Here is a 27,284-nt window from a genome sequence, read left to right as displayed (position 1 = left end):
GTCATTGTGTGTCTCTTTATGGTATATGTGTCTCTTTGTACTTATCTTGTTTCTCGGTAGTTCCTTAGCATGTCTTTGTAGTCTTGTTGTGTCTCTTTAAGGAATACTTATGTCTTTTTTCTTTTTTGGTCATTTTGTATCTCTTTGTAGGTCCTCTGCCAGTCTTTGTAGTGGTTTTTGTCTCTTTTTTCAAGTCTTTTTTTCTGTCTTCAAGGTAAATTGGTATAATTTATTTGTATCTCTTGAGGTCTGCTTGTGTAAAAGTTGAGTTCCATTTTGCAGTTGACCAGGGGGTTCCCTTGAAACTCTGGGTTCCCAGCCCCATCAAGAAATCCATCAGTGAATACGAGCATAGAATAACCATGATAAAGTAATGTCAGTGCTGCTTGCTGCATTTATGGCCACTTTATCTATAGTGCACCAACCAAAATCATAGGACACGTTCGAGATTCCGACATCCACAATAAGTAAACAGACCAATATTTTACTTCTTAGAGGATATTATGTCTTGCCAATTATGATATGAAGTGTATATGTTTCTTATGTGTTGACTCTTTGCTTGCTGCCCATTTTTCTCCCTCCAGTCTTATAGCAATTTAGAAAAGACATCAATTGCTCTCAGCAAAGATGTTAATTCAACACCATTGCCTTATTAGCATTTGCAGCAGACGGAGCTGAACATAACCACTGACAGCAGCTTGTCACAGCTGAGCTTTCAGTCTTCTGAGCACCCAACCTAACCCAGCCCTTCTGTCTATATACGTCATATTGCCCTGAGTGACAGCGCTGAGGCCTACGCTCAACACGAACACTCTTCAAGGGTGTGACAGACGGAAAAGGTGGACGTTGGGTGGAGGTTACCTCAGCCTGGGCAGCCCGCAGCATGTTCCCCTGTTTCTGAAGAATGGCATTCACACGCTCAAAGAACTCCACGCTCTCCTCGGACACCCTGCCAAGAAGAAGACGAAGCAGATTGAAGATCTAAAAATAACAATGAAATACTTGGAAAATATGTTAATTTTGAAGAAAAAATGTGGTGAAATACATGTTGTATTATTGTAAACAGATACATCATGTCATCGGAATATTTCTGGATCGTAATGAAAAACAGTGGGATTTGGTGACATTGGTGGAATCACACTGCATCCTGTTTACAGACACTCTGAGAAGCGTCTGTCCATAAACATGATCTGTTTCCTTTTAATGTTGAACTACTGGACTCCATCACCTGCAGTTCACCGCCTCATTAGCAAGCAAATGTCGACTTATCTCATGCACTAAAAAGCAGAGCAGGTCTGGACCACAGCTCTCAGCGATCCAGCATGTCTACACTCTGCATAAATCGTGTTAATCTACTATGATGAGCAGGGCTGTGTGCAAAATGCAAATGATGTTGTCTGTTCCCTCCAGGTGTGAGTGAATCCCCGGACTCCTGCCGGCCCCAGTTGTCATGGTGATACAGGCACATTTACAGAGGGAGTAGCTGGCTGAACACCTTGGGAATCCCCCCCCACCACCACCTTCACACCTCCCAAATCTCACACTGGGTGTCTTCCTCGCCAGGCAGGCAGCTGCTCTGATGTGAGCTGTAGCAGAACCGTTGCGATCAGCCATGCCGTCTGCTTGTAACTCCTCACCCCCACAGCTCCCACACCTCCCAGCTTCTGTCTCCTTCCTCGTGTCTCAGCCAACCCCGTCACATTATACAGAGAAGCCATACACAGAGGCCCTGTCATGTGCCTTTATTAGCGTCATCACATCACAGCAGGCGTCTCGCAGCCCATCCCAGCACCCACTGACTCTCGCCATGGTGGGGGAGCGGATGGCAAACCCCTGAGGTATTGATGAGAGCTAATGGAAGCCATGCTGAGAGAGTTGGTCAGGTTTCAGTACAACTTAAAAGATGGATTTCTTTAGTTAAAATGGTTGGAAGATTTTACCAATGCTATATACATAATAGGGTCCTCTTTTGAATAAAAGTTATTCCACACCAAAGTCATGTAGATTAGTTCACCTATTTTCATTATTCTTTCAATATCCTGAATTGAAAGCTGTGCAATTCATTCTGCATTCTTTTCCGACCCACCTAATGCCAAGAACAAATAGCATGTGTGAGCAGTGCGTAAGCGTCGTATGAGCATCGCAGATCCTGTTGTTCTGGATCCTGGGGGGTATCACGTTAACAGATTAGAGCAGCCACACTGCTCGCGTGAGCAGTGATGCTTAGATACATCTCACCTGCTGCTCAGCTGCGGCACATCTTTTCCACATGGCACACGCATTCTCAGCAAATACAGTGAAAATGGTCTTTTGATAATTATATTAACTCTATACCACATTTTACTATGATTTAAATGTCTTTATCTAACACAGACATGAGGAAAAACAAATGTGTATGTTTTACTCAAACTTCCTTGTTTCCGTTTCAAAATAAAAGCCCTCCAACCAAATTTCTGTCAAGGCATTCCACAGTGAAACTTTTGCAGGACTGTGTTGTTAGCAATGCAGTAGCTTGCACTGCTTCATAAGTGAGTGGACAATGTGCTTTTAATTGTGTAAATACAGTAGTTATGACAGCAGGCAGCTCTGCAGCAGCGCTGCACCAATTACGCTAACAGTGTGGACAACACAAGCGTGCAAGCCACGGCAGTTTGGCGAGGTTATCGTCATGTGCTGGTCACGCATGCAGTGTGTTCCAGGCGTAAGGCAGTAACACAAGGTTTTTAAGTCGTTCAGAAAGCTGCTGCTAGAGCTCTCACAGGATTTAAGAAGTTGGATTATATAACAGAAGTACTGATGTTTCTGCACTGGCTGATACTTTCACATCCAGGCTGAAAACACACCCTTTTTTTTGGTTCACTGTGATGTCTTCCAATTTATTTGCCAGAAACCTGAACCACTGACTGTTTTTTAACCATCTTGACAAGTAGGCTAGATAACTCTGTGCAGAAACTGGAAAAAGTAGTTCTAACTGCAGTAACAACTAATGGGGAATAAAAAATGTAATACCCCAATACTGTGACAGTTATATTATCAGTTTTTTTGTTAATTACTAACCACAACCTGTTGTCATAGCGACATTATCACCTGTGTGTGTGTGTGTGTGTGTGTGTGTGTGTGTGTGTGTGTTTACATGTAACATTGTGCATCTTTTATATTGTTGTTCCTTCACAGTTTACAGACTTCCTGGGTAATGTAAAGTCTAAATGAACTGAAGCTGAAGTTAAAGCCATTTCATATTACACATCATTTTTCATTCCAAAGGGGGAAAAAAAGTCACAAAAAAGTATAGAAAAATCACTCTGAAATTTATAAAAACTGATTTTGTGAGTTCTTATGAGTGCTTGCTCCCCCATGCAGGTCATTGTTTGGAAAAAAAAATATTCTGACGGACCTCGATTTTAACAGATTTCCGCCTGTGGAAATTTATGTTTGATCAATGAAATCCTGTGTTCCAATTGGTGTCATGTAGCAATGTCATAGCTGGTTGCTAGTTTATTTGCTGCCAGCGTGGACCATAGACTGTATATAAAGATGGACAACATAACAATTCCCAACGTGTAGCTTTTCAATCTCAAACATCCCCTGATGTCTAGCTGTAGTATAGCCAGCCCCTCCATGTTAGCAAATGGGACATAGGACTGACCAAAACCTCAAAGTACACAGTAAATACATTTTTAAAAGAGGGTTTCTGTCACTGAAAGTAGTTCTCATCACCCTGATGTTTATTCAAGTGATCGTTTTTATGATAAATCTGATTTTAATGAGATACAGTATTTGATTCCACCAAAAGGAGAGTTTCTGCCATGAATGACATCTGTGACAGCCAATCCATGCCCTCACATTCAATGGGGCTCCTGCGATTGGTAAGATGGGTGTTTTGGCGGGAACTCCCCCACGGTGGATATTGCTACTGTGCAGACTCTGGCTCAAAATGACATCATCGCGCAAGATGGCAGCAGCTGTATCTGGGATATTTTATTTTCATTTCAGTGGGGACATATTGCGCATCTTTATATACAGTCTATAGTGTGGAAAATAGGGCTTGAGGTTGCTCAGCAGCTTGCTAATGTTATATGGATTTGTGGTCTTATGTATAATGTGGTAAACATTAGTCCATTAATTATCTGTCTGGATAGGGACTATTTGAGGGGAAACTCAGTGGGCCTCACACAGAGTTCTTGTTTTAATGTGACAATTATTTCCTTGACTAATAGCATAACAATTTGGACCATAATGACAGGAAACAAAATGCCCACGATGACTCTGTAGAGCCCATGTTAATGAAAATCAGCAAATATTCACATTTTATAAACTTGAAGTGCTGTGCCTTTTGGGTACCTTAACCATCAGAAATGAGTTACTTGAATCCTTGACAATCAACATAGGTTAATTGTTGAAGTATTTCATACCAATCAACTCTGCAGTCCCTGCAGTTTCACACAAGGATGGAGATTATCATCTCATTTGTTAGCATTTAAATAACTTGCCAACAAAGTCAGGCTTTTATTTATCAGCCTCACTGGTGTGTTCGTTGATTTTGCCATATTACTGATCAAAAACTGAGTTGTTATTTTGATCCGAAAGCTCTCAGTCAGTGTTTGAAAGCTTGAAACCACAAACCGAGTCTTCAATCTGTGAATGACTCTGCAAACAAAGCCTGTTCTACTGACAGGCGATGGGAGGCTTTGTTGTTTTTGGAGCTTACAGTTTTCATTTGCATACATAGTACAAATAAGCTTAATTTGATTGTAATACTTGTGCTATGAGACACTCAGTTCTTTCCACATCTATCTTCAATTGTCCAGGGCATCCTCTCATCCAGAAATCTGTCCCATCCTCTGTCAGTCAGTTTGAGGATTTGTCCAAACATTGTGGGATCTTTTGTTTTGAGCTTTGGGGCAATGTGTTCATGAGCAGAAATAATGTCCAAGTGATGCAAATCCAGTCAATCATGATTGACTCCCCTCCCCAAAAAAAACGTTGCCGATATCTTTCAACTTTTTTCTTTCTCTCACATACATGCACACACACAACACCAGAATAACAAATTGATTTGATGTTGCTAGGAAACAGGTCAATTTTTTTTACTGTCATTTTTTTCTAATTTATTTTCAGAATTCATTCAATTATGGTTTCATGTCTGGAGAGTAAATCAGAAGGAAAACATGATTAAAAACACTGAACCTCTTCCATTTGCAAGGATATGTGTTTAAATGTAACTAATTGCAAGCGTGAAGGTGACAGCAACTGCTCACTTCAATATAATATGGCAGTGCATACATGGTAATTAATAGTGCAGACATCACTGTTGTCTGCAGCATGAAAGATGATGTGACGTCTGTATGCATTCTAATAAAATAAGCAGATTTTTTAATCTGATTCATCACGGTTGTCAGTGCATAATATTAGCCGGCAGCTCCTATCATAACAGAGGATCTCCATGACAAGGATCCCCTCCTCAATACTACACAAAAGACGTGTTTGTTTTACTTTGATTACACATCTGATTAAGGAACAAAACATTACAGGTGAAAAGAGTCTAACGAGGAGATATGATCGCAGAATCTCTGCATTTCATAACTTGTGAAAGAAACGGCAGTCTCGCAGCTAGAACTACTGACAGACAGCGCAGAAGCCTGGTGTGAAATTATTTTCAACTTGGGTCCTCTTGGGCGCTTCACAATGGTGATTCACGGTTTAGACTTTCTCACGGTGTAGGTCAATAGCTGACTGAGGATTTGATGCATTTGAAAACAGGGAAAGGGCAACTATAAGATAAAGCTCTTACATGATGCCTGAATACAAGGCAGATGATGCTTGAACAGTGAACAGTGATTTATGTTCCTATTCATCAGACACTATAGTACTGTGCAGTATTATTACACTATGGCTCAAGCATTGCTGAGCTTAATAGAAAATCTCTCTTGCATATCTGACAGTATGAGGTTATATTGTTCCATTTTTAGTATTGTAGATATACCCTCCTTAGGGGTTCTATAGTATGTCCATAACTGCATGTATTAAGGTCCAAGAACAGACCAAAACCAACAACGAGCTCATACTGCTGACAAGAAGCCAGCAGATAAATATAGATTTGTATATACGTATATAGACATATATAGATAGATATTATTCCTCTGTGAGCTCTAATTGTTGTCCCAAAAATAGTAAAAACACATTGATTAGCCACATTGTTAAATTTTCCTTCAATACAATGAACACAGGCACTTTACTTCAGAAGCTGTATTTCCAGCAGCTTTCTGTATAGTTCCTTTGGGACCAAAAGTAACACCCACACACAGGTACCCAGACCCTGGATCTGTTTAGAGTTTCCACCGCAGAGAGTTTGGGCAGGGTTGTTGTCACACGCTGCTCCGTCCAGCGGCACACGTCATATTCCTTGTTCACTGGTAATAAAGCACTGAAGTCTGCAGAACAGGGCTGCAGGAAGGAGTAGGAGTTTCTCTCAATGGGATATAAATGAATAGGTTGGTACACTGACTTCTTTACAGGAAAGAGCTGGGGATTAATGCTGCTGGTGCGCACAGAAACTAAACTCTGACACATTTTTTTCACCAAATTAGGATTAGAATATATGCTGTTCACATAATCTGGTTGCAATTAATATAACATTTTTAAACCTTTCAAGATCCACTCAATAAAAACAGATGGAATGGTATAAAATTATATAATATTTATATAAAAATTTAAAGTGTGTTGATAGATTTACTTTGTCAACTCATGCATGGAGTAAAATTTCAAGTAAATGTTCTTGAAGTTGCCAGCACTTGGTCCAGTGAATAAATTATTTTTTCCTCAGTCTACAGGTGCTGCTAAGGCAGCAAACCACTCATTTTATGGTTATGGTTTACTAGTGTTTGAAAAACTTGTCACGGTATGAACATTGGTTAAACCAGGCGCGGCTTAGCCATGAGCACAGAGTTCTTGATTCTTCCCTGACCAATGAACAGTGTGTAGCGTTTCTAGCTCCACCATATAGAAGCGGATCTGTGTGCTAGATGCCCCAAGCAGAGGGGTGATTAAAAATGGGGAGGGTTTCAAAGGTACTGAAGGTACCATACATAACTTTTCACAGTGGCATTGCAAAAAAAAAAAGTGTTCTCAACTGATCTGATCTGAACTGAACCAACCTGATGGTGGAAACGCCCCATTAAAAACTATTTTTATGCTGTAAATGCTCTCTTGGCAGTGGTTCCTAAACAGGGGTTTAGGACTTCATTAGAGAGTGGATACTAGGGCTGCCCCCTGAAAGCTGAGGGCTCTAATCATCAGTAAGAGACACCTCTGTCAATTAAGATTCCTTATAGTCGAGCAGTTTTTTTTTTAATTTGTACATTTTTTTATGTTGCTGTTGTTTTTGTTTTTTTGTCGGTTTGTGTGCAGTGTACTTCTGGGGATGTTTCAGTCCCTAGGTTTAGCTACAGAGTGTGCACCCGTTGCTTTATGGTCAGGATCAAACGGGCTTTAGGCTGAGTGCAACAAGCAGGCAGGGGAGATCAGAAAAATATTAAGAGAAAAATAAAACATTGTTAGTTTTGGTGCTTTGGTTTTTTTTTTTTTAGATTTGGTGACAATAAGAAAAACACATAATTACACCAGCCTTACCCCGTAAACTTATAGCCTGTCATTAATTACTGTAATTGTAATGCACATTAGAGTTTTCCATTTAATGCCATTCTAAATTGATGAGTTATTCTGCATTAATTAAAAAATGAGAGCCTCTGTACAATGTCACCGAGGAGTCAAATCCATTAATGACACTGCGGTGAGCTCACGATTCAAAACACAGTGAAGTCAAGTGTGAAATATGAAGTCCACTGCTGTTGCCAGAGATGAAAAAGAATGGTGAAAATAAGCGAACAATAATATAAATTTAAATATAATTCCATAACGCCCAGTCAAGCTCATTTCTGACAGTGTCTTGTGTTTTTCCACAGCCTTAAAAATCAGCTCACATGGAAGCAAAAACATAATTTGCTCAACTGAATTAAAAAGTTCACCTGCAATGTGCTGGTCTCTGCTCTGAGAGCCCAGCTCTGACAGCCAACAGTACTACTGGGTCAACAAGTGGGGATGGAGCAGCCCAAATCTACCCGGCCTCATTTGCAATTTCTCAATTAAAGTGAGAGTTCAGGCAGACCAGCAGCAGTCTGAATGAATAACAAAGATCAACAGCCTGCCTCTAATGATGAGCGCTGAGGGTACGGCTGAGACTCAGTGGGAAGGGTGTAACAGCAGGGAGCTGGCATGGGAAATGAGGAAAAAGGTGAGTTACTGACATTTCAAATCACGCTTTAATTAAGAACACAAATAAGGTCATTCTGGTGCAGATTTTACATTAAACTGCATTACGAATATAATTAAAAATGATCATATTGATGAAGCATCATTACATCCCCCCCCCCCAAAAAAAATGGAGGGTTTTTATTCTTCCAGATACAAATTGATTAGTGTCCAACAAAGCATCTGAGGTTATCTTCCATGTTAAAAATAGACACGGTCGTCAGTACAAGTATAAGTTCACAGAATGGCAGCAGCATGTGTTTAGGTTGCTATAGAAACCTCAGGTTCATACTATTACTTTTGGCTTCAGATGAGGTATCAAAACAAGACTGAAAAAAAAAAACACCCAGATGACTAAATTTACCTGTGCTACTTTATTTGTTGCTATGAGGCAGACCAAAAACAAGAACAACAACAAAAATGAAATAAACCTTTGGAGGGATCAGACAAAATTAAGGTACAAAATTCAGTAAGATTTAAGACATTAATCAAGACATTACACAGCATTATTACAAAAAAATGTCTCACCTTTAAGCTGGCTATGGAGGTAGTAACAGCACCAAATGGTCTATGGTCTATGGAAAAAGGGTATCATGGGCAGGACGAGTGTGACATTGTAAGGATGTCTTATGCTTGCAACACACCGTTGGATATTAAAAAAGCAGCTAGCAGCAGTTAGCAGATAACTCAAAGAAGAACAGGAGCCTTGAATGTCCACACACAGGGAAAACAATGAATTCTGGAGCACCTCAACCTTCGATTAGAGGATGAGATCAGACACCATATAACAGAGATGGTAAACAATCTTTATTGCCATGTTATGCCATTGTTATTGTTTAGAAAGCGCTGCTGACCGACATGTATTACACTAGAGACTGTCTCTGTTGTGTTAAATGTTAAATGTATTGCCCGTCATGCCTTTTTTTGCTTCTGTGATGCTGGCATGATGTCCTAAATCTCAGAGAGCCATGATGCCACCATTGTTTAGTTCTGTGTAAAAATGCAAAAGCGGCATGAAAACGGGATTTCATAGCAGCCCTATAGCGCAATCTGTTACAAATGGAATTTCAAAAAGTCCAGTTGCAATGATATAGCAATTAGATACATTCGCACATGCTGTATGTACATACAGTAAACACACACAGCCATCCATCCTGTCACCCAACAGACACAGAGTACATTTGTACACAAACTAAAAAATAAGGTGATGTGTTCTCCTGCTTGATGATGCGGCGAGATATCTTTATCACACATCTAAAAACAGTGCTGTGCTACACGTCACAGGAGACATGTGGACACCGGAACCATGTGGCTTGATCGGATACATAAGAAAGCAGTATTTGTGACACCCTCAGAGCCTGACTGTGCATGTAATAGTGTGGTTGATGTGTCCTTGGGGGAGAGGCAGCTTGTGCATTCCCTGCTCACAGCAAGTCACAACTAATAAATGCCAAACACATTAAAACATTGTGTTGACAAGAAATAATGACCTGTGGCTTCGGCTGGATGGCCAGCCGAAAACAAATGAATAACAGACATGAATTATTTCTTATGAGCTTGTGCCGCTGTCCTCAAAAGGCTGTTATGTGTCTGAGCTACACTGCAATTTAATTTTATCCAAAAACAGACTCTCATTAGAGAAGCTATTACTTGTACTAAGCGGTAACAATCAAACAAATATTAACTATAGTTAGAAAGTGTGATATATTAATGAATAACCTGCCTCCCACTTCTTGCTCAAACTCAAGTGAGGCTTAATTTGTGTCAGACAGCGACGCAGTTGGTAATCTTAAAGCAAAAGCTGAGAGTGCATCACAACTTTACTTTTAATATTATAACGACGCAACAGGCTTCTGCCAATAAGAAGGATTTCAATTCAGTCAATACATGTTCATCTGTTAAACTCTAAATGGCTGCAAAGTAAAAAAAAAATAATGGAACCAGGGAAAATATTAACAACGTTAAATGAAACAGCACCAAAATTCACAAATGTCACATCTGCAAAATGTAATAACCGGAGACCAGCGACAGTACTTGCAGTAGCGTGTATGTCTGCACACCAGTGACTTACCTGCGAGGTAAGGGGTCAGGACTGTGTGTGAGAGGGCTGCTGGCGGTGGGCGGCGGCTCCCTTCGGCTCCTAAGCGACTGGCTCCTCTGCACTTGCCTCAGCACACTACTCTTAAGGTCCAGCAGGGTTGTCATGATCTCTCACTGCCAGAACAGACACAAAAAGCAAACATCAAGGCACTGAAATGTTTGTCAGTGTTTTTGTTACATTCACAACCTCTTACCCAAAGAGGGAACTCAAAATATGTGCCTTTAATATCCGCTGTGGGATCATATTTATAAAACCAGTTGTTTCCAGAAATATAACTAGCCCCGGGGATTCTTTTGGTCTAATCAGCTGCTTGATCACCCCCTTGCTCTTTTAACATAATTATACTCTTCCTCTGCAGAAGGTGTGTTCTATTTCTGTCCGAGTCGGACTGACGCTGCAGGGTTTGCAATTTATCTCCCACCTTTTGGTTTGGTCAGTTCAGAGTCAGTCGACTTTTATTTTTGGGATCCCACTTTGTACAAAATATGCAAATTAAGAAGCCTTGCAGAGCTGAAAGTCACAGGAGTCTCATAACAACAATGTCATAAAAACTGTTGTATCTCTTAAATTAAATGGCAAGAAAACAGAGCTAAGTAAAAGCTATGTTTAGAAATGATTCCCTTGAATGTCTTTATTGTAGACCCAGAGCCTCTGAGGATAAACACAGAATCTAATAACTACAAAGGATCTAAAGGATCTAATAACTAGACCAAGAATATGTTGCTAAAACAACTCAGTTAAAACTAGAATTAGACATTAGAACTTTAAGAAAAGAAAAGCTTGTAAAAAACAAGCGAGAAAAACAGAAGGTGGGTTTACTTTGGACAGTCAGGTTAGCTGTTTCCAGCCTTTATGCTGAGCTCAGTTAGATAACTGATTAATGTAGATTCATATTTATCAGTATATGAGTATACAACAATTTAACTCAATAAAACAACATGCCAAAGTGTTATCCCAAAAGTAATTACATATCCCATGCTCTTTGACCAATCAGTGCATTTTATGAAAAAAAAACAACAACTTATAATAAGAAACCATTTGCAATAAAACATTTTCTTTAATTTCCAAATTTTTTTTTTAAATTGTTGTTTTTATTAGTTAATACAGGCCAAAAAGTCTGGTTAATAAATATGTTTACTGTAAAGAAGGTTGATTTTTAATAGCATAAACTATAAATATTTTTAGAAGGAATTTGACTCAGCCATTATGTTTAATAAGCAAATAGTACATACATTTTTATGTAATATTTGCTTATTAAACATAATGCCTGAGTCAAATTCCTTTACTACTATTACCATTACTACCTTAAAAATCCCATACATTTCAGCACATAACAGCTTTTCACATTGATAAGGTTCAATAAAAGCAGGGAAGTTGTCTCAGCATTTGCAGAGAAAGGTAAACTTTGGTTGTCGTGACTGTGAAACATGAATTCAGAAAAATGAGCCTATCTGGCGACCTCCGAGAGACTGCCACTGTGTTGCTAAGCAATTCACTGAGACTGAGTGGGTCTTTCTCAGGGCCATAAAGTGAACTTTCATTTTGGCTTCATGGCGTCTTTAAAGTATAACCGAATTATATGACCTCATGACAATATTGTGCACAGTCAGTGCTCCCTGCAGTAGAAGAGCTCAGGAAGAAAATGAACTGTTCTGTTAAAGGATATTTAATGAAACTGTGCATGTCTGCATTTTTCCCACACAAAAAGGTAAAGTAAGCAAACTTGACAGTTTCTTTGCATTAGCTTTTATAAATCAGCTAAATTTTATCCTATTAATGATGATCAAAGCTGAGTCTGTAGGCACAGGAGGCAAAAATATAAACTGTCTTCTGTTTTGTGTTAAAGAAAACAGATAAATGGGAATATATAACTACATTTGATTTACTCAAGGGCCACATAATTGAAGTTAAAATATTATTTTCAGGTGGGTTCCCTTTTTTTTTTTTTAACCTTTTTAATAACAAAAGTCAGACAATGAACTTCATCACATCTGCTGTATATCTACCCTTTATTAGGAGTTCATCCTTTTAATGTCGAGAGAAGGCTGGGCGTCTATAAATACCTGCAGTTCAATACTTAAGTCAGTCACAAATCCCTCACAGGAACAGAATACATTTATTAGCTGCCATATCTTTCCAATGCAACACAACATTTCAAGCCAAGACTGTTAACAGTCCAGGATGTTTCATTTCTCTATTCATTTCAAGTTAAAAAAGCATTTAAATGAACTGATTGCAAGTCCATTAATCACATAAATGTCACGAGTTCCTTCAGCAGAACACTCGAGGATGCTCACACATATGCCTAGCAACTGAGGAAGAGCTTATTGTAAAATCAAAGATTCTCTTTAATAGCATCTAATCCCTTTGTCCCCTCTTGTCCAATTTACTGCATGCTAACTGTGATGAGAGCTGCTGTGATACCGGCTCCACCTGGATGTCTTAAGATGAATGACAGTGAAGGAAGAAAAGACTTGAGAAAAAAAAAAAGAAGAACGACAAGGACACAAGAGAGAAGCTTTGATTGATGGAAAAGTTGTTCCAGAAGACAGCCAGACAGACTCAGACAGTCAGACACTCTTTTCAATAGTTGACAGCCGATGTCTGTACATCTGTGCGAAAAAGAAGCAGTGAACCGCAGGGCTGGGAGCTCCTAATTCTCCATCCAGCAAAAGACACAATAGTCACTGTTTTTAACAAAGTGTAATAGAGGACAATTAGCTCAATGCGCCTGTGGGAAGAGATTTGAGCTGCTCATTTTACTAGCAATGGGGATTTTTTTTCTCTTTTATGGCACTGCTGAAGGTTGCCCATTTTGAATTACAGTGCTTACATCCACTAGATCCAGAAAATGAAACATATTTACCCGCATGACTGATATCACTCGGCGCTCCAGGCCAATTGCACAGAGAGCAGCCGTGTGGTGAGCTTTCCAGTTCGGAGTAAGCCAGAAATTTGTGGTACAAGTTGCATCATTGGACTGAGCCAAAGGACAGCATGCTATCGATCCAGGAGGCTGACACCTGTTATCCACTTGAAGCATTCACACTTTACTCTATTAGACTGAAGTGTCGTTGCTCCTTCTCTGTCAGATACCATCACTGGGTGCCATGTAGGATGTGATGTTTGAATACATTTCCATTTAGTTTTGTTCATATTCATGATATATTCTTATTTTTTAGAACCTGTGCATTTCTGGGATTCCCCCGTATTGTCTTATTTTGGTTCCTCTCTTAGGTGAGAGAAGATTTTACGAGTGGATTACACTTTTACCAAGATATTTTATATATATATTTTCTTTTCTAGACTGTTTTTGTTGGCTCATTGCAATTTTATTTTATTTATGTTACTGTATTTGTACCCTATGTTTTAATCATACTTGGCACCTTGGTTTTTATTATCTAACATTTTAATATTTTAATATCTTTATATTTGTAATAACTTTTTTTATTATGTATTGCTTATACTTCTTCGTACCTTATAGCTGCTGTTTCATTGTGAAACAGCTCTCAAAATTTTGGGCATTTGCCAAAGTATTTGCTCACTTCCAAAGAGATTGAAATCACACCACCATATCACGTTAAATCAGTGGGGTACAACACATTATGCAGTGAAATCTGGTCTGCAGTTGCCGAACGGTTAAGCCGCTGGTGACTATCACAGAGCAAAAAAGTCTGTGATAGAAGACTATTTATGCTTTCTATATGCAAAAATTCTAGTGTATTTCAGCCACCATTAATTTGAGTGTACCTACAAGTTTTGTCAGGCCGAGCGGACCTAAGGAGGCTAACAAGAGCACCTATTATAGCAGCTGCAACTGTAAATGACTGGTCTTATTTTTTCCTATTTACAGAAAACAGAAAGACAAAATATATAATAAATCTAAAAGAATGTTGCTGCATGAATCCCCTTGAAAGCACTCTTGCCAAGATGTTTCCAAAGTCAACAAATTCTTTGTCTAATGCAAGGAAACATGTCTTAAATTTGAGGCACAAAGAAAAAAAACATGAATATCATATGATTAAATAAGTTTTTGATTCTCCTGTAATGCCAGACCGATGCACTGGAAAACCACGCGTTTAAGTTTATTTGACAGCACATTGATTTCACTTCTGCAGAAGTTCTTGTTCTTACAGCCTTCTATTGGTGGCACCTCTCCAATTCTTGGGCATGTGCCAGAGTAATAATGCGTTACCTTCCTATTTTCAATCAAAGATGGTGGTTGTATTAGCATTCAGCTTGCCTGCTGTCAACACAGTGACATGTCTTGTAGTATTGCTTTAGCATCTATTGGGGCTGCTGTGTGTAGCAGCCTCTTGCATGATTGATTTATCCTCCCAAGCTTTTACTCAAGAAAGCGCTTGCTGTTTGGAGTCTGACTGAATCCCAGAATTATTGATACTTTCTGCTGTCAATCTCCAATATGACTGCACTGCAAATATGTCATACATAAGCAAATGTAATGACTGCGTTTAGATACATGCATTAACCAGCAGGAAAAAGAAACAGCAGGGTAAACTGCAAAGAGTGGCTGTTTTTATCTCTTAGAAAAGGAATATGATCGTTATTCATGCATTCAAGCTATTATAATATATAATAGTACGTTGAATCTGTGAAGAAAACATTTTTCTCACAAGTACTGAGCAGACGGTGGGATAAACAAGACATACTGCAGGAGCTGTGTAAGTTGACTTTGCTGTTGTTAAACATGGTCCCCATTTACTTCAGTTCCTTGAATGTTCGCCTTGTTTGGTCTCTTTTTTTGTACCATGTAAGACAAACAAAGCTTTGTTTACGAATTCAACCATGTTTTTCACAAAATTTTAGTGTACGTGTTGTGGCCATTCTGTGTCCCCTCTCTAAATTCAGAGGTTTTTGCATATCTGTGAACAGAATGCAGGCAGAACTCTTTATGAGTTATTTTTCTCATTAGCAACAGTTTGTGACTCGCAGAGAGGATAATTGATCTGTCTATCTGTTCAGAGCTGATCAGATGGATGGATGAGAGAAGCAGCTCGTGAAAGTGAATGTATCTTTTGGTCCCAGCAGAATGAACGGTTAAGTGTCATTTTCTTGTATTGCATTGCAGGGTTATTAAACTGTCAAGCATATACACTGGGTTGAGGGCAAAAGAACTTGATCAGAACATCCCTTCTCCTAATGAATGATCCAGCTCCAAAACCACTAAATCTATTTGTGGAGGCAGATGTTTTAATCACGGTGGACTGCCACAAATAAATGTGTGAGACCATGCAACACAACATGTGGTGAGCTATTGATATATAATGGTTATTTTGCAGGTGAAGTATTCCTTTAAATTGTTCCTTCTAAGAATGCTTTGTTGCCTCATTCGTCACATCTAATATACAGTTCTACTGTGAGGTTCTACTTTTTTTACTTCTCAATGTATTAGATTGTAATAAAATAAGTGGAAAAGAAAACATTTTTTAAAGAAAATAAGGATAAAAATGAATGATTTTATTTTTATACAAACACCAGTGTATTCCTGCAAAGGGTAATCAAATTTTGTTAGTTATTTGAATTTGGCCGTTTTATTTCTTATCCATATTATAAATTTTATGCCAGTACAGGAAAGTCCCAATGCTCAGGTCTCCAGGTTTTATGTGCATATTGTCACTGACCATCTTCAGCTACAGCTTTAAGGTGAGAAAGTGTTCACTATTTTGTGCCCTTCTTTCTGTGTAACTTGTATTTAACATAGCCATGCTCTCTTGGTGAATACCAAAGGCATGTTTTCTCGATGTGGTAAACAAGGAAAATGTTTGTTTTTTTACATAAAAAACTGCTCAGGCATCACATCATATCCACCACATGCAGGCTGGTAAGCACGGATTGTTGACAGCTAACAGGCACCGCAGAGCAGCTGTCTCCCAGGTGAACTCATTTCAATTATGGGAGTGGATCTCTCCCAACTGGATTTCACTCTGTCTCAGCCGTCAACCTATAGTGACAAAACGGGTCGACGTGCCACCGCCGGTGGGGCCCCGGCTGCCAAGGAAACACTGTCAAAGCCAAGTAAATGCCTTTCTCGCTACATTGGTGCCGAAGTCGTGCCAGGCAAACACTTGCTCACCAGTGTCTCTCTCCTGTGAGAGCCAATGTGCCCAGCAGCCAAAGGCGCCTTGCTGATAGGGATGGAGTGTCTCTATGGTAACAGCAGAGGAAAAGGAGCTGGTAAACACAGGTAAATGAAATTCTACAAAGGCTGAAAAAATGAACCCTTGATGCTTTAATGTGTACACCTTAATGCAGTAAAACATGAACAACATCATATATACAGTTCATACTAACAATCAACAGTCACAGCAGGCAATCTCTGCCCCTAAAGTGTCATTCAGTCCAGAGTCATGGATTATATTTGAATGTGACTCATGGCCTTACACATAACTACCGTTGTTACTTCCCAATTCTTTCCTGTGAAATGTTTCCTAGTCAGACAAAACACAGCAAGAGAGACTACAGTTATACATCAAAGCAGTAACAAGGTCTACAGTGTGCTCAATACCACTTGGTTATATGCAGCTGTGAATGGATGCTTCAAGATTAGTCTTTGTGGTGTTTCAATAACGCACCTTTCTAAGCCATTAGTCTTTGGTTGTTGACCACTTCTCCAAATGTCTGTCTGAGCGTGAAAGCGTCATCTTTTAGAGTGTTTGTGTTTCAAATGGGGTGCCAGAGAGAGAGAGAGCAAGAGAGCAAGAGAGAAAGAGAGAGAGAGGAGACGGGGATTATTATTTTCTACACGTCTTTGTCTTACAATCAATGTTATTAGGAGTAGGGATCCAGGATAAAATCAAAACATCATCAGCAGGCCCAAAGTTTACATTTCTGCAATATGACAGGCCAAGATTAAGTTTTAATAGAATTCAAATAAGTCAAATTAGCTCAAATTTGTAGCAATTGTCATGATTGTATCAAATCAACCAAGCCTGTTAAAGTCAGATCAGTTTGATAGTTTTGCTTGAAAAGCAGTAAGGCATGTTTAACATGTAACCTAAGTTGTATCATACTTTTTTCCACCAAAAAAGGAGTTTTGCCTTTTTTTTTTTTTTTTTTTTTTAACACGGAAAGACCCTTTCCTATTGCCAGTGGACGTGAGCAGTAAACAGCCCTGCAGGAGATGATTTATTTGTTTTGTTTTTTTTCTTGTGTGTAACATTTGATATCACAGATGGGTCAGTTTAGTAAATAGCAGAAAGCAGCATGGAGGCCAGTGAAAATGGTGGTGTTAACTACCAAATTTTTTTGTATCTCACTCAGTCGCGACTAGATTTTGAACAATGCCTGGATGGAGATGGAGGTAGTATGTGGCACCACATCACTGTATCACATGCCCCCCAGGATTTGTAGTTCCGTTTTTGTTGATCAGAGCCAATTGGAGCTGGAGCCGATACATACCCATGACTACTGTAGAGTTATCTGTTTCAGGAGTGAACGCTGACTTTTCCCATTAAAACAAAAGTCAGATGTTAGGAAGTGTTAGGTACTGCTCCCTTTCGTCTGTAAGCTTTCAGAAAGCCTGCACAAATACGGACAAAATGAATGCAAAGTGCAAACAAACGGCTCTGTCCGTCTTTCTGTCTAACACTGAGCATAAATGAGCCTTTAGTGGTTTTTGTCTAGTGGGAAAGGGGCTTTATTTTTCCCTGTGAATATGTGCGTTTTTAAATGCATTGTATTTTATGTCTGCATCTGCTATCAGTAGGCCACCACGATAAGAGTTGGCATAATAATATTATAATTTAATAAGTTAATTTAGCCACAGACTTGATATCCCTGAGATTAGCTGGGAAAAAACATGTGCATAGATTTTTGTCATTTAGTTGGAAAATATTATTTAAAATCTATATTATCGGAAATCCAATATTATGCATCCCTAATTAGGAGCTTGCATTTCATTTTGTCCTTTCCTGAAGTCACCAAAATGAAAGGGAAATATTAACCATCTCCTTTAATGAAGACATAGACAGTTCAAGTAACTGAATAAAAAAAAAGATGAACATATTCTGAACTTAATTCCCATCAGCCAGAGGGGAAGCACATTCAAATCATAACATTAAAGAGATTATTCCGGAGCGCTGATGTTAAAAAGCATGACTATCATGACCTTTACGGGAGAGCCTCATCATTGGCCATCAATGTTATTATGTGACTGGCTCTCAGGGACATACAGTATGAGATCAAGCTGCCAGTTCCATGTCAAATCTTTAACAAGCCTTCCAGTGGGTTGGATGTGTGAAAAGTGTGGACATCACTGTATGCACCTGTAGATAACACATAATCTATAACCCAGCCAGTGCCGTGGTCCCAAAGAAGCACAGAGCATCAAGTCTGCTATTCCCAGAAGCTCCCGGTGTGTCTGTGTTGTCAAGGCACATGACGAGCTCTTGGCTTGGAAATTGATTGCCAGAGAAAATCCCAGGAACTGACGGCTGTGAGCTTTTGTAAAAAGGCGTCTGACTCCACCACAGCCACAAATCATTGACAGCCACGCACAAAATATAAAAATTCAAACAATGGCATAAATGCTTACGCATTGTACCATGGATAATGCATCCTTTGTCACCCTGAAAAACACTCACTCCAGCAGTAACACTGCTGTCCAAAATAGCAGCCATTGAGTCTTTATGTAGAGGCAATAATGCCACTTCCATACTTGCACAAATGTCAGTCTGCATCAAGACGCTGTGCTATACAACACAAGTGAAGCACTGAAGTCAGAAAAATTACTATAATTAACGCCACACTTCTGAACACAACAACTGAGGACTGTATTGGTAAATGATTACCATAAGCCTTTTATGATGTCTCTTTGAATGTGCGGCAGAAGGGAAACACTAGGGAAGCGGTTATTTATAGTCAGGTTTCTGACCACAGTTGTACTGTATAATATTAAGAGGAAATTATAATTTCATGACTAATGGACTCATAATGATTAGTCTAGAGTGGAGTTATGACCTGCACCTGGCAGTTTCTTAAGAAAAGAGGAGAAACCCACACATTCACAATAATTTTGTTCTGCTTCTTTCCATAAGACTGTTATTCACACAGTTGATGAATAATGAAGTGCAATACTTTATTATTACACTTTTAATCTGCTAGACATGTAGTCATTGTCAATATTAAAAGCACAGGTAAAGTACAGGCTCAGAATTGCTGCTGCTGTCACTGGGGGAAAAATTTAATTCTAGCTGAAATGTCTTTGGGTGTGTGAGAGAGCGAGCTCACCCCAGGAGCGTCTCCAAACCACAAAATGTATTTATGCACAGTATGAAGGTCAGCAACCATAATATGTTTCACTTGCTGAAGGGGTTAAAAACACATTTTCAAGAGGTCTAAAACTCCCTTTACTTCCATGACACTTGGAGACTAGTGTATAAAACACATTTCCCGACACAAGCTCACAAATGTGCAAAAAAAAGCATTAAGGATAACATTTATTCAGTGGCAACTTCATGCCGTCTCTTTATCTGATGTGATGCTGCTCTGTTACACCTGTATGTGTTTTGATTCTTGATGCGTGTGAGGCGTTTCTAGCTTTTGAAAGGTGCAGAGTAATAGATGCGTAACAAGAGAGTTGTTGTCACAAAAAGACACAAAATGGCAAAACAATAAATGAGTAATAAAACCATGCCACCTTATCCAACTGTCAAGTTTTGGTAAAGCTAACATTGTGTAACATTTTAAAGAAGTGGATTTCCAAAATGCTTGTTTACTTAAATCTGTGTGGAGACAACTTGAGCAATTGATCAGGTTTTCAACATTGTGTTTGAGATATTTAGAGTGAACAGAAGGGGAACTTTTGGCCATATTGGCAGACAGTGCAGCATTTTGTCATCTTCCCCCTCACAAAACGAGTGGAACAGATTTAAGCTCATAATTCATCATTAATGCGCTGATATTATCTGGGAATCAACAGAACTTTATCCTCAATAAAAGGCTCATTTTAAGTGATTTTCAACTACAGGAAATTCAGATCAACAGGTGCAAATCAAGCAGCCTCCCTAATAATGGCACTGTGAGTTAGTACAGCTGATGCATCTTTTTGCCTTAATTAATCTAACCCCAACAGGTCATTTTCATGCCGTAAAATAATACAAAAAAATCCAGCTCACCTGTGTCTCCTGACAGTTTTCTAGTCTGAAATGTTTTTTGCGGCTGTGTGAGTCAGAGTTCCTGTGAAATAAAGCTCTGGTCGCTGCAGCAGGACGCTGTTTTTCTTCTGGGAATGAGACGCAATCAACTTCGGTGAAAACAACGTTTGAATATTTTTCTTGCGATAGACGACAGACAAAAGATCATTTTAGTCCTTCGAAATGCTTCCTGAGCTCACGCTCCACCGGTGCTCACCCAAATATGGACATAGGAAGTGCGGAGATACTTCACTGCTCTCGACTACTGTCGGAAAAATTACATTTACGAGTTAACGGACGAGAAAAACCAAAAAAGGTGAGACAAAATGCAACACGGGGAATGTGATTTTTTTGTCTTTTTTTTTTTAAAGAAAACCTTTAGTCCTGACATGAGGGAGGCGTGACTGATTGTTAAATCCATATTTCACATTGTTAGTTGTATACTTGTGTGTGTCCTACTTGTTGCTGTTTTTACATTTTTTAATGACATGATCAAGCTAATTTGTAAATGTGCTGTTTGTCAGTGCACATAATTAAACTCGCTTCACTTATGTTTTATTCCCTATAGTCTGATTGTTCAGTGTAAATGGAGGTTATATAAATGTATGACAGTTCAATGTGACAAAAAGCAAAAAGAAACACAAAGCTACAGAGTCCATAAAATCCCAACATATTATAAAAAAAATAATATACATAAAATATAAGATTAAATATATAATATCTTGTATACATAAGTCATTGCCTTTTCTGAACAGGTTTGGTTGTGCACACAAGTTAATTAACTTGTTCCCACAAGATAAGAACTTGTTACCACATGGTAAATAATAAGAGCATTTTTTTTAACTACAAATAGGCTACATAACGCAAAATCGTAGGCCTGTGTCTTTTTCATGTGTAGGTATATTACATGGTAAAATTAAACCTAAAACAAAATCAGTTACAGGTAATTTTCCTTTGACAAGGGAAGCAATTTTTCAAAATTTTATACTGCATTTCTCACAGAGCACAAAGTTTCCATTCTGTCCATTTTGTCTCAGTTCTCAATGTTGATATTTGAAGGTACTTGTTAACATCAAGTAAAAACATGGAAAACATCTTCTTTAGTGTAAATAAAATAAAAGTATGAAATTCAGATAAACTACGTGGTAATTTTAGGTGTCATTAAATCACATTGATAGGAATTTTGCTTTTCATGCCTGGTTTCCATGATAGAGTTAATTAGACCAACATCCAAAACAAGGCACTTGAAATAAATGAAAAGTAGAATTTTACGAAGTGCACCTGAAGGCAACACTTGACTGTTGCTGAGGGATGTCGCCGAGAAAAATCCCCTTAGCGAAGGAAGGAGCAGGTTCATCTCTCAACCAGATGGGGATTCATGCAGCCTACTTTTACTTTGTTCTGCCTAATGAGCTCATCCAATGCTTTAATATGACACTTTGATAAGATTTTAATATTAAAATACTCACAGGAACAGAAGGCTATAGCAGACTTCACATAGTGGTCATGAGGTCTAAGTGTCTGTCCCTATAACAGAAAAAAAAATCCCATTTATGATAATGTCTCAATAAAATCTTATATTCTTACTTTTTCATATTAACGATGATTAAAAGCAAGAGTAGCCAAAATATAGGCCCCTCCTCTCCTTCACAGAGCTTAATGTTTTGTTTTTCACTTCCACATTAAAAATTATACATATAGCCTATGGCACTACATAGCCACACATAATGTCAGTTAAATCATGTGTGTTTCTATTAAAAATAAACAGATTAGAGGAACAAGAGTCACTCCCCAAAAGCCTGCTGTTTCACTGTATAGGTCTACCATGAACTGTGTTCTGTGTTACATAATTTCCTAGTGATCAATAGATTCTTAGGCATGAGATTCATTTGTACATATTGAAAATAAAACATAATGTCCTTTATGCTAAATTGACTCCAATACTGTGTCTGTGCTTGGTTGAAAGACACTGTAACAGTAATATATACAGCACATAATAAGGCTGAGCGGATGATTACCAGCACTTTAAAGCCTTTGTATTGTCGGACACGTCAGGCGTTTTCTAACTCCTCTGTTTGCACATGAGGACACATACACGGAAGGATATGTGCACAAAAGCTTTAAATAGACACAGGAACATTAATTATACGGTTGTAGGGTCGAGGTGCCTCTCTCTAAGCGGAGAAATTATTTCACACATGGCCATTATAACAGGAGCTGCTGTCAGGCACCAGCTTGTAGCGTATACAGTACTGACAATTCACCAATGGAGCCCCTCGGCAGCATCAACAAAGTCAAAGCTTATCGGCATCCTACGATTAGGGAGTTTCCTTTTTATCATTGTTTTCCTACAGTAATCTAAGAGCCAGTTCTGATGCTTTCATTATGTCATGCGGGACAATTCCATTAAATCAGTTTGAGAGAGTGAAATTTGATTTTTATGCCTCGGTAACATAAAATCAGATCTGATCTGTTATTTGGAAATAATTGACTGCAAGTCCTCACTGCAAACATTAAACTGCTAGAAAGGTTTAAAAAGCCATTTTGGAGCTCATTCACACTCAGCAACACTTCAGCTATACATCGGGAAACATAAACACATCCAAGGAGATAATAGCTGTAGTTAAGTGTTCAAAATTAGTCCTACATCCATTGTTTTACAGCTTGATACTTGATCCTGATTGGATATTTGAAGATGTTAAGGGCTTCAGTTGTTCATTTTTTAACTTTATTTGGTGTTTTCTCACAAATGGATGTTAAAGAGAGGGAATTTTCTCTTATGACTGATTGTGAGTGCCTCCTGAGCTGGGAACGAGGGGGAAGTAACACCGAAAACAGAGTCTGGAGAACAACATCAGAAACTGTCTCTAATTCACTAATGAGGAAAGAGAAAAGCAAGACTCCTCTCTGATTTTGATGTGTTTTGACATAATTTTGAAAATTTCAACAAGAAAATGAACAGAAGGCTTTGTGCTGAGTGATAAGACACATGTGACCCCTTGCCTTGTTTCCATGGACACATCATTAGAGGACTTCCCCAGCTGGCCCCAACTGCTTGTATTGATGGCAAATAACACGTGAAGGAAAAACAGACTCAATCTGAATAAAGTCCTATATGAGTGACATTATTAGCAATTATGGCAAATACATTGGAAAATGTTATTTTGGTTTTTTTAACTTGTGTTTGCATTTATGTCTTGTGATATTGTACCATTTTTTGTTAGAATAGAAGAAGAAGAAGAATGCAAAACCAGGACTCAGCACTACAAGATATCCAGGGACGTATTCAGCGATGATGCCGAATTTAGTATCCTGGGTGATTCTTAGCATGTGAAAAAAATTGTTCCATTTACTGATTGATGAAAATATAGCCAAACAGACAAAGTTTAGCTGCTGTTAATTAAAAGTTTTACTAGTGCCACATAAAACTAGCAGGGCTGTGACACTTTAAGAAGACAAGGAGAGTCCTCTTTTTCAAAATTATTACAATATGTGCTAAATCTATTATTCAAAAAATGTTTGCTTTGTTTATATATAATCATTTTCTCATCATGTAACAACTCATTACAATGTGCACAAAACTGTTATTAAGTTATGTTTTTTTTACATTGTGAGCTTTCATTGCATTTAAATTATTACATTACGTGCAGTTATTACACTGTGAGTAGTTACATCTGTTGCTGTCTGGCTTTTATGTTTTGATTGACTTTGCAGCCACACTGACATTGCATACTTCCCAGCGGCACGTTCATCAGCATTTATCGCTCAGATTACAAATCAAGACAGGGCAACTGCTGATCCCACCTTTCAAATCAGAGTTCAGCCCCAAACTTGCAAACAGCACAATGGAGGCAGCAACATGTTTCCAGCACTCCCACTCAGATTTGACCCACTTTATTTAATGATGAGTGGCACAAAGCTGTTTCAAAGTCTTTAAAAGTGACAGCACATAAACGACAGATGGTTTGACATGTGTGTACATCAGCCACCCAGTAGTGAGTAGTGAATATGTGCTGAACCCTCAGTATTTGGCACACACTGTCATGGAGCTTTCTGTGATGCACAGCACAAATGCATATGGTTTGATTTTGAGACACACAAACCACTGTCACGCATCAATCCAATTTTCTTCGACCTGTATTGATCTCGGTGTGTATGCCAAGACTGTTAGAGCACTCCCACAACGACATGTGATGGTGGTTCATCTCTACACAATAAAATTGTGTGTCAATCAGTGTTACTTAGTGTTTAAAGTATCCAGATCTCTTCATCAGTGAGAACAAGCAGCTCATCAGCACAACACAAAACAATTGTCACTCAAAAGTCAAAACCTACTATCTCCAGGAAAATGTGAAGGGTATTGACATGACGAGCGTCACACTTTAGTTCAACCTCACACACTCAAGCTGGCTTCTGATGACTTAACACAGAACAAATATTGATACAACAGCAGCTATCATGAACATCTTGACATTATAGACGTATTTACAAGAATTTGTATACATGGATCGATTACTGAAGAGGCCAACTGGGCACAGGCCCAAGGGCCCCCCAGGCCTTCTAATGCAAAATGTCACTTAAATTACCGACCAAAAAAGGAGCCCAAAATCACTAGACACAAAAAAGACCACAAAGAGGTGCAAAGGAACTGCAGACACAAGATATTGACAAAAAAACGCAAAACAACCTCAAAGAGACACAAATTGACCAAAAAAGACATAAAATTACTTTAGAGGGACACAAAACCACAAAAGGATGCATAACAACTACAAAGTTGTGTGTCTTGCTCCTGCGGGGGGGTGATGGGGCCTTTTGCATATCTGTGCCCAGGATCCCACTATCTCATAATCCACCCATGCTTACAGTATCTTCATCACATATTGTTTTAGCACCAGGCACACCTGATTTTTGCAAACATACTGCAGAAGGTGAAAGTCACTGGAACCGGAGCTCCCAGGGAATTAAACTTTGTAACTTATATGTTAAACTTAAAACGTGGTCGCTCTTCCCTAAGGTTTAGAATGACAATTTCCTTAATCCTTTATTTTTCAATCACTAAATTCATATCAGCTATACTGTAATGACGAGGAGTAAAACTGATATTACTCACCCCACATAATATTTTGACATTACAGTTTCAATACGATGCCAGACCTTAAGTAGCTCATAAAAGACAAGTGCTATATCTAAATGTATTTCTTTATTCATCTTCTCCACCCACCCACCTGGAAAGGAAAACTGTCTTTTCAAAAGGATGATTCATATTGAGTAAAATACGTCTATGCATTAGCTCCTGACTCACAGTGGCTCCACTCTCCCTCTCAAGTCCACTTTATTTCATTTGTTTCTCACTTAAGAACTTAAGATAAAGACGTGGACATGTTGATAGAGTAGTGCATTTAAACTTCATCACTATGTCAGTCGCTTAAGACAAATACAAATACACACATATTGCGAGCACACACACACGCACACACTAACTTCTGGGGTACATCTACTTGATATTTAGACTCATTGTGCCTCCCTCAGGCAGAAAAGTGAACTGACAAAGTACAGTAACAAAATGACTGGAATGAATGGCTATCCTTGATTTAATATCAGATCTTTCATGAATACCTTTTCTTGTCAACTCATGCAGAATATGAGGTAATTTGAGTCTATAAAAAGGGATGCAGATTTAGCTATAAAGTTAAAAAAAAAAAAAAAAAACCCAGCAAAAAGCACCAACAACTATTTAGAGTGAGTCACAACCCCCATGTACAGGATATGAAAATCAGAAATAAATGTCCTACAAAGTTGTATATTGAGCAGCTACAGGCACTTAGAATTTGTAGTGGCGCATTTAAATTATAATTTTCTTTCCGGTTTAAATGAAATAAATTCCAATAATGATGAGGCGAGTCAGAGTAATGTTTGGCCTCCAGGGGCACTACAGCAGACATACTACAAAGGCCAGTTTACAAGGATATGGAGAGCACAATAAACACGATTTTAACAGTCACTCATAGGTGACTGGTAATAATGGACGTATTGCTGGTAATACGCTAGGTTTTGTTTTTTTGCTCCGCCAACATATACAGTTCCGCAACCGCTGGAAGTTACCGCTGTTGCCTAGCAACACAAAACTTTTTCCTTAGAAGTAGGTACTTTGTGTTAGTTAGCTCTGCATGTTATGCGCAGGGCAGCTGCGTAGTATCATGTACTTTTATCGGTGTGTTTCCAGTGAAATAATAGTCAGTTAACCACAGCAGACTACTGTATATTGTGTGTCTCTCTTGACTTACAGAGGTCTCGGTATCCTCCAGCTGCTTCATCCAGCTGAGGAAACTGGTACCCCTCATGGCCGGAGAAGGCAGGTCAAATCTCCGTGCCAGGTTTAAAAGGGTCCTTGTCTCTGCGCCACATCTTCGTAATGTAGTTTTGCACAGTTCTGAAGCACCATGCTGGGGTTAGCCAGCTAGCTATACTGAAGCAGCTAAGCTAAAAACAACAGCATGGCTAACGGCTCCACACAGCCACAGACAGGTCCTCACGGCGTGTTGAAGAATACTGCTGCGACCAATGTAACTGAGTGTCCCGGCTTCGCCTAAAATGGACAACTACTAAAACAATAAACGGGATGGAAGACGATGTGGCAGCTCCAACGACAACAGCTGTCCTTTTACTTTGCTAAACCAGAACTCCCACACCTGCACGAGCCCCCCCAGAGAGAGGAAGTTCCC

The 27,284-nt window shown here is 38.9% G+C and overlaps 1 protein-coding gene across 1 annotated transcript in view; it reads right to left on the bottom strand.

Moving 5' to 3' along the window:
• baiap3 (BAI1 associated protein 3) overlaps positions 1–20,751 on the bottom strand; it is a 48,420-nt gene extending 27,669 nt beyond the window's left edge. Inside the window, exons 1-3 of the mRNA XM_042505409.2 lie at positions 20,545–20,751; positions 10,379–10,521; positions 862–949 (exon numbers count right to left, since the gene is read on the bottom strand). Coding sequence (XP_042361343.1) covers positions 862–949; positions 10,379–10,512 — 222 coding nt within the window. The 5' untranslated portion in view covers positions 10,513–10,521; positions 20,545–20,751. The remainder of the gene's footprint in view (positions 1–861; positions 950–10,378; positions 10,522–20,544) is intronic.
• Between the last annotated feature and the right edge of the window lie 6,533 nt (positions 20,752–27,284).

Source organism: Plectropomus leopardus, chromosome 18 (genome assembly GCF_026936395.1).
Source record: "Plectropomus leopardus strain MGB_pleo_1.0 chromosome 18, ASM2693639v1, whole genome shotgun sequence".
Taxonomy (NCBI): domain Eukaryota; kingdom Metazoa; phylum Chordata; class Actinopteri; order Perciformes; family Serranidae; genus Plectropomus; species Plectropomus leopardus.
This window is presented reverse-complemented; position numbering and strand designations above follow the sequence as displayed.